Source organism: Apostichopus japonicus, chromosome 11 (assembly GCF_037975245.1).
Source record: "Apostichopus japonicus isolate 1M-3 chromosome 11, ASM3797524v1, whole genome shotgun sequence".
NCBI lineage: Eukaryota > Metazoa > Echinodermata > Holothuroidea > Aspidochirotida > Stichopodidae > Apostichopus > Apostichopus japonicus.
The window spans coordinates 4,775,229-4,791,328 of record NC_092571.1 but is presented as its reverse complement, the minus strand read 5'-3'; the positions used below and the strand labels follow the sequence as shown (position 1 = coordinate 4,791,328).

The 16,100-nt window shown below is 37.4% G+C and overlaps 1 protein-coding gene across 9 annotated transcripts in view; it reads right to left on the bottom strand.

Moving 5' to 3' along the window:
* Positions 1-16,100, bottom strand: part of LOC139975631 (uncharacterized) — a 101,737-nt gene that overhangs the window by 60,051 nt on the left and 25,586 nt on the right. For all 9 annotated transcript variants that reach the window (XM_071983692.1, XM_071983694.1, XM_071983697.1 and 6 more), the window contains exons 3-5: positions 10,687-10,775; positions 7,337-7,374; positions 3,623-3,758 (exon numbers count right to left, since the gene is read on the bottom strand). In XM_071983692.1, the coding sequence (XP_071839793.1) occupies positions 3,623-3,758; positions 7,337-7,374; positions 10,687-10,775 (263 nt within the window). The remainder of the gene's footprint in view (positions 1-3,622; positions 3,759-7,336; positions 7,375-10,686; positions 10,776-16,100) is intronic.

Here is a 16,100-nt window from a genome sequence, read left to right as displayed (position 1 = left end):
TGTTTACAATTCGTCTGCATAACGTACTGCATAACAAGAGCACGATGGGCTGAAAGTCTAACGAAATTTACAGCCAACAGTTGGCAATCTGACGTCAAATGTGCCAAATATGAAGTAGTATTGAGGGTGGCAAATTTTCATACCTAGAAGGTGCTTCCATGATTCAGTACACAAACGATGAAGGTAATTCAAGGCCTGTTACTTATACTCATGTTAGAGCATTACTGTGACAAGAAAGTATACATAACTTCAATACTATACTACTACTAGTTTGCCTTAGACTAGAAGTGATTAACGTAGCACCCATGAAGGATAGATCGACAGCTACTATATACTGGTTTCTGCTGTTATTTTATGATACCATTTATTTCATGTTTTATTTGTCATGAAACAAAGAAATGAAATCAACACCAGTGTAGGTTCGATAGGCAGACTAACGTTAGGCCTATCAATATTCAATGTCAGCCTATGGTCTAGCCTCTAGTCTTGGATTAATTTGTCAAAACAGGGCCTTACTAAGCCCAGAGCATGTCTCTATGGCTGCTGGTAGTACTGGCACACACACAAACAAATGTAGCGTGTAATGTAGCTTATATACAGGCCACTAAGTAAATAGGCCTAGGCAATGCTACAGTATTGCCTAGTCTCAGATCCCTTCTTGTATTTTGTACACCTAACAAAGCGAGTTGGCATATGTAAGTTTATTTAGCATCAGCATGGCACTCAATTTAGTTGCACCTATAGTCTTATTACAGCTCTTTAAAAATTTGGAATAAAATGTTTTATATCAAACATCTTGCTTGGTTTATTTTACTTTGATGCATCTATGGGGAGGTCTTCTTTTAGTATGGGAAATCCTGTCAAGTAGCATTGCATGTGTTCTCAAACCTTTGTAGTGTGTGGGTTTGTAACTATGCCCTACCAAGCTCATTGCTCCAGACTTACACTGAAATAAATGGAATATCAGATGGCTTATTAGTCAATTGAGTTCCAGTGTAGACAATTAATGTGAACCACAGTGTGATCAACAGGACAATTCAAAATACTCTATCAACCAAACAAATTTGGTTTTGATTTGTTGCAGATGAAAGTGCAGGCCGATCGGTGCCAAAGACAATGATATTTGTAGTGCTTCCTCTACAGAGATTTCTCTGGCACAATCAGGACTCAAGTTTTCGAAAGGAAGAAGATATGTTAGCCGGGCAGACAGAACAGCTGTCTCAGTGTCTGACACGAGATGCTGAAAAACGGCTCAAAGAAGCTGCTGAACAGAGATGTGATGAAAGGATGACAATGCTATTGCCCAAGACATTCTGTCTACACATAACAGAGGAAGACTACTTCTTCCTAAGCAAGTGGCCATGGGTGTTGGTTATGTTGACAGTGACGAGGAAGTCATATAACTCAGAAAGGATTGTTTGTGTAACCAAAGCATTACCTGGTCAATGTTTTGGTGTTGTTTATGTTGATCATTTTCTTTCATTTTCCAATTTTGTTTTATTCATTTGATCTTTTCCGTTCTTTTTCTTATTTTGTTTTATACATTTCACAATGAATAACTTAATACTTTGGTAGATTGAGGAGTTCCCTAAAGTTTCACTTTTTTGCTACTACTACAGGGCAAGAGTTTGTGGTCAGGTGGCCCTGTGTGACCTTTGTCATTTTTTAACATTAGTAATTGTTTTGTGTGGCCCTTGTTTTCTAGGAATACATGTACTGGCTCCAAGCATCTATCACTGTTGGAGAAATAGACAGTTTAATAGCTATTTTGTTTAGGTAGGAATATTCTTGGTGATGGATGTGTATCTACAAATTTATTTAAGGACACTGATGAGACCCATTTATAAGTTTAGATTCGGGTTAAGTAATGTGCCTGGTAATTATTTAGTAACTTAATTGACAGCTGATAGATAGGTCAATGTGCCCAGATACCAGGGAGTGAAGAGCAAGCTGGTCTAGAGCCGTCCAGAGAGCAAACCTACCCCGAGAAGCCCCAACAGAGTGAACCTGCCCCTGATCGAAGTAACCCAAAAGATGTAATTTTATTTTGCGACTTTATTTGGTTGACCCGCGCCGCGAATGTGTTCAAACTTAGGACTTTTAGGCATTTTATTTTCAAATAAGTTCAGTGGATTTCTTGTCAGACTTAACAGCTTTGATAAGATCTGTAAGTTTCCTATTTATATCATTTAAATTTTTAAAGTTTAGGTTACCCCATTGTTTTTAATACAAGATTCATGTGCATAGTAAACCTGCTATATATTCCTTATGTTTATTTTTGTGTGACCGTTACGCCTTTTCAAGTTGTCCCCACGATCTCAGAGTCATCCGGTCCTATTCTCATGGGAAGGTGCTACTTGTAATTTTCCCAATCCTAAAAACAAATTTTTGCCTGGTCACTGCGTTTTTGACCAGCTACATTTGCGTTAAAGGTGAGTCTCGAGGCAGACTTCAGGAGACGGACAGTGTTTAAAATGCATTTATTCAAATTATGTTTAACACAACATAAATTTGTTGTTTTCGAAAAATAACACTGCTTTAAGAGTCCAACAACTCTGAAAATATACTTTGGACATTCCTCTTTTACTTCAGCCAACACATCCTGATTCTTAATACTGTGTTTAATTATTTTGTCATCTTGCTGTGACAAGAAACTGCTCTATTTTTATTATCTTTCAACGTATCAGAGTGACGTCATATGTATATTGTTTACTTGTAAAATTACACCTCTCCTAGCACCCAACAATTCTTTAAATATCATTTTGATATCGCTCCATTACTTTCAACCAACACATCTTGTTTCTAAATAAGTGCAAGAACATTTAAATTATGTCGTTTTCCATGTTGCTTTTAAAAGGAACTCCTGAGTTTTAATTGTCGTCCAACCTATAACAGTGACGTCATATGTTTATTGTTTACTCGTAAAGTATTCCCTCTTTTAGCATCCAACAACTCTTCAAGTATTCTAAGGACATTTCTTTACAACATCCAACCAACAAACCTTGGTTCTAAATAGGTTTAGTAACATTTGAAAACTGATCATGTTGCTGTGAATAGTCGTTGCTGATTTTTAAATTAGCCCACACTTCACAGTGAGGTAATTTGTTGTTTACCCGCAAGATAACATCTCTCCAAGCATCCAACAACTCCTAAGATAATCTCAGGACATCCCTCTATACCTGTCAACAAAAACATCTTGGTTCTAATAAGTTCAAATGCATTTAATGCCGTTTTCGTGTTGCTGTGACAAGGAACTGCTTTGTTGTAATCGTCATACACCGTATAAGAGTGACGTCATTTGTTTGTTGTTTACTCGAAAAATGACACCTCTCCAATCATCCAACATTGTGAAAAATGTTCCTAGGACATCCCTCTACAACTTCCAACCAACAAACCTTGGTACTAAATATGTGCAACGAAACTTGTTTTTTAAGCACATTTTGAGGCCTGCCCCGATGGACTATCCACTTTGCTGCCTGACACAGACTTATCCACAAAGCAAGCACATCCCCAGTCATGGGTGGGAGAACACAACTGGCAAAGCCAGAAATATATTCTGCTTTTCAAGGACGATACTATTTTTACCATGACAGATGAGAATTAGTGATATTTATAGTCTCACCTGTCCACTTTCTTCCACAGCTTTGGTCTGTTGGTTCTTTCCCAGGGTGTTGCTTTTCAAGGGTGGTCTGTCTGTTGCTGGGAGGGGAGGAGGCTGCTGAGCTGAGGGTTCCAAGTAAAAATCTTCATCTTCGTATCTAAAAAATAATGTAATAACTCCTCAAGATTTGTTGCTATGTTCAAAAGAGAGTAAACAGAGACAACCAGAATACAGTCTTAGTGATTCCCTGCCAAGTTTGATAGAAGATCATTGAACGTTAACACTAGACACAGGATTCTCATGTTTCACCAATTCTTGAGCTGTTATCTACAAACAATCGGAACGGTTCTTGCCCTTCTGTGGACTAACATCATATGTATATTTGACCCAACATTAACTTTAGTTCATGTGACAATCGGGCCGATGCTGATTATCGATTATTTCATCATTTTCGTGGAAAATGATTTAGTGTTACTGTACGCATGATTACCAACTTCTAGGCCAAAACAATACCAGATTTAAATGAACGACTTAACATTTCACACTGAAGATTAATGGAGCAAATAAAGAACACTGTGATACATACATGGGGCGCTGCACATGTATAACGATGAGTCACAATATTTCAATCTGACCACAACACAGTAAATGGCAGGGCTGTACAGACTAGAGTTCCTTTATACATACTAAAGAAGGGGGAAAATAGTAGCCATTGGCTTCGAATTGAAAAAAAAAGGTTAGGGCCTGCTTTTACAACTGGTATTAAAACCATTATCAGTGTTGCAACTCCAACGTAAATAAAGTGAAAAGTAGACTGTACGGCAATAAAACCTTTGTGAAATTTCATAATCTAATATCCAAATATATAATCTGATATATGAAAATTCAATTGTTTACTATCTGCCAGGGAACCATTCTGGTCAAATGTTCTTTCAAAAGATTATACATACTGTAGTAAATCAATGGCGCTTCTCCATTGACTTAACTACATGTGGGAGAAATCACACACTAAAGTCCCATTGACTTTTCGCGCGTGTAGCTGGAAATCAGACTTGCTTTAGTCAGTGCTGTTATTAGGAGTTCAGTTATTGCAAAGGGGTGCTTTCAGCACGTATGATACATGCCGCCAGGGAAAAAAAGTTGCTTTGGATTTTTTCGCAAAAATATGCGTGTGTTTGCCTAATCACAAATACTGTAATGCACATACGGTGAAACGGCCAAAGTGGTCCAAAAGTATATTGTTTTGGTTTTATATTTAGTCAAGACAATCAATCTTTCTTATCAATCGTTAAAAACATGGATAACAGGAGGTGAAAAAAGTGAAAAAAAATAATTACGTCGCCCCCTAAGCTTATCGCGGGTATACTGTATGATGTTAACTGCCAAACTGGATAGTATATCGAAGAGCATTAGTACAATCTCGCTTGCAGGACTTGCGATACCATTACACGGTAGATTAGCGGACCTTCCTCGGCTTTGAATAGTGTTGAATCGAATGATCCCCGGCATGGGGTTGAAAGGATCCGCCCCAGTGGCCAACAATTCTGGGTACGCCACTGCTTGGATGATATTTTACTGAGCATATTGTCACTCAGCTAACAGAGATTAAGATTTTCTTTAGCCCCTTGCTAAACTGAACATCACAATGAAATGTCATCCTTGCGTACTAATTTGTTGACGGCCACACTAGTTGAGAGTTCCCTAATCCCCAAACAGTCTATAAGTCCACACCTCCCAACAGTGTGAGAAATTTAAATTTTTTAAAATACAGCAAACTTCAGTAAGGTATTTGAAACTTGCTTTATCCTAGCGTTTTGTAGGTATATGAAAACTTACCACAAGTTAGCCTAGCCACATTAACTACCTGCTTAAATGAAGTGTAGCAAAGAAGAGTTGACAAGCAAGATTTATCATTTCAATTTAAGCTTGCAACTTTCAAGAATATTCTATCCTACCAGCTACATCTTAATTCTTTGCAGTTTGAACAAAAACATTCATAATTGAAACACTAAGCAAAATGTGAGATTTGCCATGTTTACAATAATCATTTAAAAACTCTAAAAAATAATTGATCAACATGTCTTTCATGGCTCCAACTTGTTAAGAGGTACACATGATAGGTTTGCAGCGATTTCGCGCAAGTGTGGAAAAAGTGTGTAGCAGTCTGTTCTTTAAAACAAACAATGCTCATGTAGTGTATGGGCCTGTGTATGTTCATTTGTATATACATTTGACTACTGAATACGGGCACATTAGGTGTTGAATCTTGCATTCAAGAAAGGTCTTCATGTTATATTAAATTCCGCAGATTTTTGACGGATAGCTTGCTTTGACTGTTGCAAAAAGATTCTATTGATCTCTTGGTCATTGGGTTAAACCTATAAGCCTGTTAACAATAGTTTGTTAGCAACCACTCTCACCCCAAGAGTCGGTAAAATCACCTAGGCATGGTCTTGGCTCCGCCCATGACTTTGCCTATTGGTGACTGCAGCCCAGAGGAGCTGTAGTAATGCTTTGCTGATTTCATTGAATAAACAAAAGATGAGCAAATTACGTTCAGGTGATGGGGAGAGTTTTGGCAATGCTCCCTAAGTATGAAGTTTATCAAAGATTTACTTAGACAATGATCATGTTTACAAGATTTTAAGACTACCACAAGTGACCTTCAACCATTAACTATATCTTTGGTTGGCTACTGTACCCGACTGTCAGAAGAAGAAAACTGAATTAAGGTCCTTCAAATGACACCAATGGGGTTTCATTTGGGCCAATTATTAACGTACAATTTGCTGATCTCTGTTTACAAACAATTCAACTCCACCTTGTTCAGTCAGAACTTCCTACTAAGTCATCAAAACTCCCTTACGAAGGTAGACAACAAGGCCCATTACAATGTTCAAAAGTTATGAATATGAATTGTTACACAATTATCAAACAAGGTTAGGTTCTTCTTCAAAATGTGTCAAAAATGTTGAATTTTATGTCTGCAGCATTGACTTTGAAACTTTACTAGGGGTAAGGTGTAAACCTTTGTAACAGCCACAAGATTAGGTTCCCTCTGAAAATATTCTTAAAAACAAAAGCAGAAAATACTTATCACTTACTGTTTCAGCATAGTATTAACAAAGTAGCATACTATATAAGATGGTTGAATGGTGTCAACTCATGAACATTGGGAGGTTGAGTATACAGGCAACTAGCAAAGGCAGCTGGAGAACTTTCATCACCGTTCAGCTTCACTCTTGAAACTGAACAGCAAAAGCTTAATAAATTGTTTGATGTTTTCCTTTATGCACAAAAGTCAATATTTTCAAAGTACTTATAGCTTTCAATAGTCATTTATATTTCCAGTCCTGATTGTGTACAAAAATGGATATTCTACTTTGTTCATAAAATTGTGGAATGTCTGTGCTAAGTGGTATCAACATTTGAAAGAGCAATATAATTTCAACACATTGTAAAGTTAATGCTAATAAACTAATAACAAAATAGCTTTTGTTCTGCAATTTGATAAGAATTAGATAAATGTTGCAAGAAAAATTTGGGAGAATCAGTTTCTACTGGTTTCCTGGTCCATTTATAGCTATATTGTTATTCTAGACTCCCACATACCCATTGGACATTGTTTTAATGGATAACCATGTCAGATCTACAGTACAAGAATTAACATTTTCATGAAAGAGTTACTGGTGCCTTTGCATCAGTATTTGACTGGTTTAGTGACTTCATACTTACATATTATCTTCCTCAACTGGAATGGATCCACCTGAACTCTGTAAGAAAAGAGAAGTTGTAAAGGGGTTGAATTAAATTGATATGATAGGACCACGGTACAGACCAGCAATTAAGATTATTAAGGCTCATTGTACCTGCTGGTGATGCATTATCTGCAGTTATTTTGTACTGCCATTAAAATATCAGTATTGTAACTAAATCTGGGTTATTGTGATGTAAAGTGGAGAGCAATCTAATCAGACAGGATTTCACACATTTTGACATGAGAAGTCATCAAGAAGTGTTCATAAGTATACAAGTGTTATTGTGATCAAACATTGGGAATCAATGGATGTTTTTAGTCTGGGAGAAGGTCTTTCCCAGATACAGGTTCTTCCAGTTACAGAGACAGTGGAGAAATCTTGTATTTATTTTTCATCAATCTTCTTTCATTGATGTTTTGCCAATGACCAAGTGCATTTAAGGGAGGTCAGTGCATGGAACTAAGTGAGGTTTTCAAGACCAACACTACACTAGTGTTTACATGGGTCCAAAAATCGGGAACCGGGTACCCGAGGGCCGTTACCCGTCGGGTATCCGGGTACCCGGAAAAAAAATTGTTTACCCGCGTGTATCACGATTTTCAAGAAAGTACATATTGGATGCTGTAATAAATGCATTATATTCTCTACTGACAATGTTTTCATGTTTAAATACGTAGGTGTAAGATAAGGAATAAAACCTCCCTCAAAAATTTTTATTTGCTTCTGTTTCTTTCATTAACTTGTTAATAAATTAATTATTTAATTATAATTAGCATTTCTACTAACATCGCACTGCCGCCGCTGCTTATGCTAGCTCGTGCATGTCTATTGGATCAAACCATATAAATATCCAATTTAGCTCTTAAACAGTTTTTAATACTACTACTATCTATTATGCAGACCCAGGGTTCGCATTAGCGGCGCGATTCGCGCAATTTGATCGCATTTGGAATAAACGATTAGTAAAAAGCCACTTGCGATTACTATTTTTTAGTTATCCCGTCTATAATCCATAAACATCGCGAAAAATTCCTTGTCAGCCTTTCCTTCTTTGAAATAAACGAATGAATAAATAATAATTTCTTCCACATGGTAGCCTAACACCACACTAAGTCAATGAGATCTCTAGCTAAGCCTAACCATCTGTTTATTTGCTGGAGTTGTGACGCAGTTATAAGACATCCATGGAATACTTTCGTTATTGCTGTTACGCTCGACCACATGGTTGCCTAACACCACACTAAGTCAATGGGAGTAGTCTAGCCTAACCATCTGTTTATTAGCTGAAATTGTGACGCAGTTATAAGATATCTATGGAAAGCTTTCGTTATTGCTGTTATCTTCGAACACATGGTAGCCTAACAACACACTAAGTCAATGGGAAATCAGCCTAACCATCGGTTTGCAATTTTTTTTTTAAACAATCACACTTTGCGTATGATTCGGGTAATAAATTAGGAACCGGGTAGTATCGCGTCGAGCGGGCCCCTTCGTTATTGCTGTTATCTTCGACCACATTGTAGCCTAACACCACACTAAGTCAATGGGAAATCTGCCTAACCGTCGGTTTGCCAATGTTTTTTTTCTTTAAATCACACTTTGCTTAGGATTCGGGTAATAAATTAGGAACCGGGTAGCATCGCGTCGGGCGGGTACCTGGGTACCCGGATAACCAGTGCAAACACTACACTACACCAGTGGATTGTGCATGAACAAGGAGATAGAGCCAGGGCAAAGTTTCCGAAAATAAGTAAATTGTGTCCACACTGAGGTAATAATGCTGTCACCTACTGTACGGGCCTTGCACATTATCACAACTGCTCCTTCATGTTCCTTGTTTGGGGTGGGGATGAGTGGTAGGTTTGGGGCGGGTGTCGCTACAAGAACTAAACAGGGAAGTCTATTTATTTTGAAAGAAAAAGTTACAGGTCAAATAAAATATATTATTTTTAATCTAAGAGACACTTTTACAGTTTACTGTAGGATCGTATACAGTAACGTTTAACCATTTTTCAAGACCAGTTCTGTGGATTTAATTTGCGTTTGAAAAAAATCATTACAATTTAATTTTCAAACACTGCAAGCTAAAGGGTCTTTCATTGCAGCTCTACATATATGTAAAACACAGAAGGCTAACTTTAAGGACACACGAAGTTACCATTCAAAATACTATATGGTATTTTACCCTACTGCTTGCAATATGATTTTATTGAACTTTCACCTACACAGATATTAAGTGCTTCCTGGACCAAAGTTATTATGTAAACATAATACATCCGACACGTCTCCTGCCAACATGAAGGCAGTTTAACCATGGAGCTATAATAGCTCCATGGTTTAACTATGGAGCTATCATAGCTCCATGGTTTAACTATGATGGATTTTTGGTTTAGCTTGAGCAGAAACACATCTCCTTCAAAGCCTTTACAGGCTTTTGTATCTCCTTCCTTACAATTTCCTAGTTTATATAGAGTACACTTCCAAAGTTGAGGATTTATTTTCAAGTGCAATGGAGCATCCTGATGAAGGGCAGTATAATTTGAGATGGACAACTGTAGACTTTTCAAAATATTTAGAGATTTGATATGAAATATGACCCAATGATAAGTAAACATAGGTGAAGTACAATTCCTCTATATACACTTCATGTCTGTTTACTATCCTTAAGTCTCAATATGTGTTTGCTGATGAATTTCTGAAAACAAACTTCTGGCCATCCAGAAGAAATTCATAGTATTCCCATCTTAAAGAGTCTTCCAGTTGTAGAAGGTCCAAAACTGAGCCAAACCTTGATTGATTGATTAATTAGTTTATTAACATCTTAACAATTTCCAAAGATATAGTTTAGAACTATTTAAACACAGATGTGGGTTGTGACACACTTACCAACTCAAGTTAGCTGAGAGAACTGACTAGATTACGGCACCAGTCTTACCTAGGGATTCAGGTAGGCTGGTTGCCATTTGATCAGCCATGTTGATAGTTGGTGCTAGTTTGGTTTACCTCTCTTTGTTTTGTATGTTCGAGAAGGGTGCCAATGGTGCAGGCAAATGAATTAAGTTATTTATCCAGAAGGTAAGGAGTTCCTAAAGTAAGTTGATCGTGTGATCTTAGCTTTGTAAGCTACCTCCATCACCCTCCCAACCTTGCATTTCCTTTAAATTTCTTCCTGTAAAATGTCAAAATCTGAAGATGAAAGCATCTCATGCTTTGACATTGTTCACACTGTCATGACTATTTTAAATTACATTGATTTTAATAGCTGTTAACACCTGACTTCCACCATCCAGGAAGTAATCAATTGCTGAATGACATTCAGGATCTTACCGAATACGTCTCTCTAGCAATAACTCGCTGTCTTGATGTAAACGCTGCATCTGATTCATTTGGCCTCTTCAGTAATGGAGGATTAGAAGCTAAAAGAAAAAAGAAAAATATGAAACCACATGGATAAATATTCAATGGAGAGGAATAAACACAGTACAGTAGCAAAGTTAAAACCAAGGTTATTTATTTTTTTGTAAATTTCAAACAAAAATGTTTGCAGCAAACATTCTCCCAGCTACATGTTGTGCTTAATGCTGAATAGTAGTTTTAATACAATGATTCATTAAAATGGATAAATGACAGAAATCAGCTCATGACAGAGATTCAAATAAATGCATAACTACCGTAGGAATCGCACAATAGTGACTGACAACTGGTGATTTCAGCTGACTTAGAAAAAAATTACAGAGCTGATGATCAGAAAGGACTGTCAGGGCTTTATTCCAAGTACGGGTGCTTCCAGTGAAGCCTACCAAAACTGGGTGGATTTAACACATATACAACAAACTGATTATTTATAGCTATGAGCAATTAAGTGACACCTTAAGTGAGTATTGTACAAAGAGTAAAGTATTAGAACAGAACTTGAACTGAATATGTGCCAATCTGCCTTCTCCATGTACTGTATTAGAGTACTTATCACTACATCTTGCCTTGTACCCAAATGGTTTTTTCAGCCGATCCATTTCAATAACAGAACAGACCACAGCTCAGAGTAGTTGTTCCAAATTTAATCAGGACCATCTGACAATGTGGTTGTTATGATAATACTTACTGGTTTATATACACTACAAACTACTATGAAAACACATGGGTAAACACTTTGGATGGTAGAATGAGAAGGGCATTGACCGGATAGAGCCGGTCACTGAGGGTGCACAGTGTTAAAAGATTACCAGGGCATACTAGACACTGTAGAATGAGGTGCTAATGTTGTGGGGAGACAGGTAAGCGGGGAGCAAAGTAAATATTGTCAACAGAAAATGACACAATGATAGGGACCTATAGCTGCAACAATGTAGCACCACTGTGTCCTATTGCTGTTACAAATTTAGCAAGAACGCTGTATTTGCTAAAAAGGACCCTACATTAGTGCTTATCAGACAATCGGTAAATAATCGGCATCCGATAAAATCCATTGCGCTACCGATTATTTGGAACTGATTATTACGTTCCACATAAAGGATTGTATTTTTCCGTGCTTTTGGTTCACCACAACCACAACGGGAGAACAGTGTATATCATTTGATTCAATGCTATTCATAGCCGGGGAAGAAGCAATAATCTACCATTTAATGGTATCACAAGTCCTTCACACGAGTTTGTACTAATGCTATTCGAGATTCTATCCAGTTTTGGCAGTTAACCTCATACGATATACCCGCGATAAGCTTAGGGGGACGACATAACACCCCCTGTTATCATGTTATCATGTTTAATGCTTGATAAGAAAGATTAATTGTCTCGACTAAATTTAAAACCAGACCAATATACTTTGGACCACTTAATCTACCGTGAAATGGTATCACAAGTCCCTCACGTGAGTTTGTACTAATGCTATTGGATACTCTATCCAGTTTTGGCAGTTAACATCGAACAGTTTACTTTAGGGGGACGACATAATTATTTTTTTTTCACTTCGCTTCCTGCATCTAACAACACCTCCTATTATCATGTTTAACGATTGATAAGAAAAGATTAATTTTCTGGACTAAATATCAAAACCAAATTAATGGACTTTTGAACCACTTTGGCCATTTCACCGTAGGTGAAAACTGGAAAGTGGAAACAATAACATTAGGCCTTTTTCATTGTAAGTTCTATGTACATTAGGCTAGTCTGGCTAGAGAACTTCATAATTGTTCAATTTAAATATGCGCCAAAGATTTTACAAATGCCATAAAATGATGATATCATGGCACTAAATACTCCTAAAAAGCCCTTAAATTGTTTGGCGACAGTCCTCAGTAGTTCTGTCTGGAACAGAAGGTGTGGAGTTCGCTGTTTTCGTGTGTTGCGAACAGATCTATCATTGGTTTGCCGAAGATGGAGAAAATTCTATCACGTTTCCTGTTCCAGCGGCGGTTCACTGGGACCTATATGTCCCCTGGACAAGGTGTCTGCCATCACTTTGAGTTTGCCCGCAATGTGAGAAGCTAGTAAGATCATGCCGGAGTCCTCAGCCGCTGTTAAATGGCAGCATTTATGGAAAACTTACTACCTGTAGGTACTTTGTATTTGTTAAACATTACTAGACTGCATATTTAGGTGCACTCTTTATAATGACCTTAAATATTCCACAAAAAGCGAAAGACAGAAAGATTAAGGACATGAGAATACTGAATTAACTGTAGCTTGCATTTCTATTAACAGAATGCAAAAGTATGCTGCGAAACTTCAGGTCAAGGTAAACATTGACTAAATATAGTAAGCTCCCTTATCCTGTGTACTTTGCACAATCATCTTTAGCTCATAGTTTCCTTATTTACCAATACCTTACCCTTACAGACTAAAAACCACATTCATCAGTGAACTGAACATTGCAATAAGCTACAGACTGTATTTCACTGTACCTCATAGAAACAGGAAGTAGAACCAGATGGTGTTTCCATAGGCAGCGATCCATGTTTAGAGCTGCTAATAATGTCATGCACCTATGACTACTGAAATCATGCAAAACTTAGTATTAACTAATCGGGGTGTTTCCATAGGCACCAATCCATGTTTATAGCTGCTAATAGTGTTCTCATGCACCTATGACTACTGAAACCATGCAAGACTTTAGTATTACTTTTCAGGGTGTTTCAATGTTCCATGTTCAGCTATTAGCAGCTAAACAGTTCTCACCACTGAGTACTGATATGCATATTGTACACAAACCTTGCTCTTCGACGACCTTCTTACTTTATAAACATTATGTCAATTGAACTTCTCTAATGAGTTAACTATATGCAAAGGAAATTACACAGTAAAATCCCATTGATTTTTTATGAGGGTTGTCTAACGGGAGGGATAGTCCTCCCCAACCCTTGGGGGGCCTACCCTCTTTGCCCGAGAACTATCGTACCCCTTATTTCTAACAAGGAAGCTTGTTGTAGCAGAAAGGTACCCTATAATCCTGGTGCCCTTCATGAGTCGCAACTTAATTATTACCATAAGTTACTATAAGTTGCTACAAGATACTATAAGGGAAGGCTCGCAAATTCAACCAAGGATTATGGCAGGACCAGCATTTGCTACCTAGTGTAATCAGCACAGCAACTAGCTGGTAATGAGTCATGCTTGAAGGCACACATTTCCTGTTTTCCAAGGGTCTGTGGACAGTTGCATGCACTGACTATGAGACCACAAATTATGCCTCTAAAACACAAAAGAAGAGCAGACAATGAGATGGCCACTTCGGTCCAGGATGTACACAAAAGTAAGTCCCTGGAGTGTCAATTCTGTTTTCTGTAGGCTGATTGTTTTCTCTGCCTCTGCCTCTTCTACCACCAACCATTAGCCAAGGTATACAAAGAGAGATACCCTCTCTTCCTCAGGAATACAGGCACTGCTCCTGTCACCATCGTGGATACCGGGGATGGTGTAGACAGGTTGAATGTCAATGCTCTGAACCGAAAGTCCTAGACGCTGCAGCGAAAGGCTAGATAGCATTGGTGTGTCCTTGTGTAACGGTATGTGTAGGTAGGCATCTTTTAGGTCTATGATTGCCTCCCACGTGTCCTTTCTGAGTAGGGTATAATCAGAGCTAAATTTTTCATACAGAATTGCTTTGGTGTTACAACAAATTCTTGTTCAGGAGTTTTAGATTTAGAGTTGGATGCCAAGATACGTTGCTTTTCTAGCAAGACTTGAATTTCCCCCTCTAGAGCATTTTTCTGAGCAGGATCCGTGGGTGTTGGTGTTGTTCTGCCTCCATCCCGAAAGGCGGACCGGAGGTAAATTCTACACTACATAATTTTGCCAACATTTCACCAGAAATGAAGCAATTAGGATCATATCTCATACGTTTGAAAATTAACAACATGATTAACATTCATGTTTCTCAATTTCAGAATATCCTGTTTACATCCATAGGATGGCCTTAAAAATTTAATTTATTCTACTGCTGACAGAATTGGTCATGAAGTCAAACAGAAAGAAGGAATTTGTAGTCTAACTAATTAGACGGTGCAAAAGACCTTAAGTATTATGAAACAAAACTAACTTATAAAACTCTTGTTTTATTTAATTATACTACAATGCAATAAAGCACAAGTAACCAATGTACTGAATTATGTATTGACTTATTAACTAGCTATCATAGTTGAAAGCTTTAATTGCTTCCTGTTAACTGAGAATAAAAATTCATAAATATGCCTCCTTTCTATTCAATAGAGTGAAACCAATAGTAGTTTAAGAGGAACTAATGATACAGAGCAACTGATTGCTAAACCAACAGTACATAAACAATACCATGTTCTGCTGAATGAACAGTACTATACACTACATATGGACCTCTGCTTAACCAACAATACATTAACAATATCATGTTCTGCTGAATGAACAGTACTATATACACTACATATGGTCCTCTGCTAAATTTAACCAACAATACATAAACAATAACATATTCTGCTGAATGAACTGAACTATGGATGCTGAACAAACAGTACTATAACACTATGGATTAGCGTTGTGCAGGATCCCGGTAGTCAAGTGAATCCCGGTATCCCGATCCCAGTATTGACTAGTCCCGATCACAGTTCAATGTGTAACTACTACCAGGAGTGGAAAAACAACCGGTTATTACATTCGTTTCGGTATCATTCCCAGACATAATAAAAATATCCATGTGATACTATTTGAAATAAAGAAAAGAAAACACGTTTATTTTGGGTGTCTGTGTTCCTAGTTTGAATAACATTCTGATCAAAAACTGGCCTAGACCTACAGTATATATTAACGAATCAACATGTAGTATTTTGGACCTAGGCTACACCAAATATCGAACGCTAACTTGGGATGTTGCGGGACCTCAAAGTTATTCTGGAATTTTCCTTATTTATTCTTCCATCAATTGATGATTGTGAAGGTTCCCATGTATAAAATCTTACCACATGTATTTCACCTCATTTTGGTTTAATAATTATAACGATTTCATACATTTTTAGCCAAAACCGCTGGGAGTATATCTAGCAAATATCCATCTTCGCCCAGGACTGTATATTATTATAGCCTAGGGTACAGTACTGGTACAGACTGCTGTGCGGTGCTTGAGATTTGATGCTGTAATGAAATGGATTCGTTTATCATTACAAAGGGTTCTCCAATGTCATTTATAGTCATCTTTGTCTACGTTTTAATTTTTAAGAACTTTTTGTATGAAAGTATACTTTTTGCAGAAAACCACAGCCGATTAACAATATAAATAA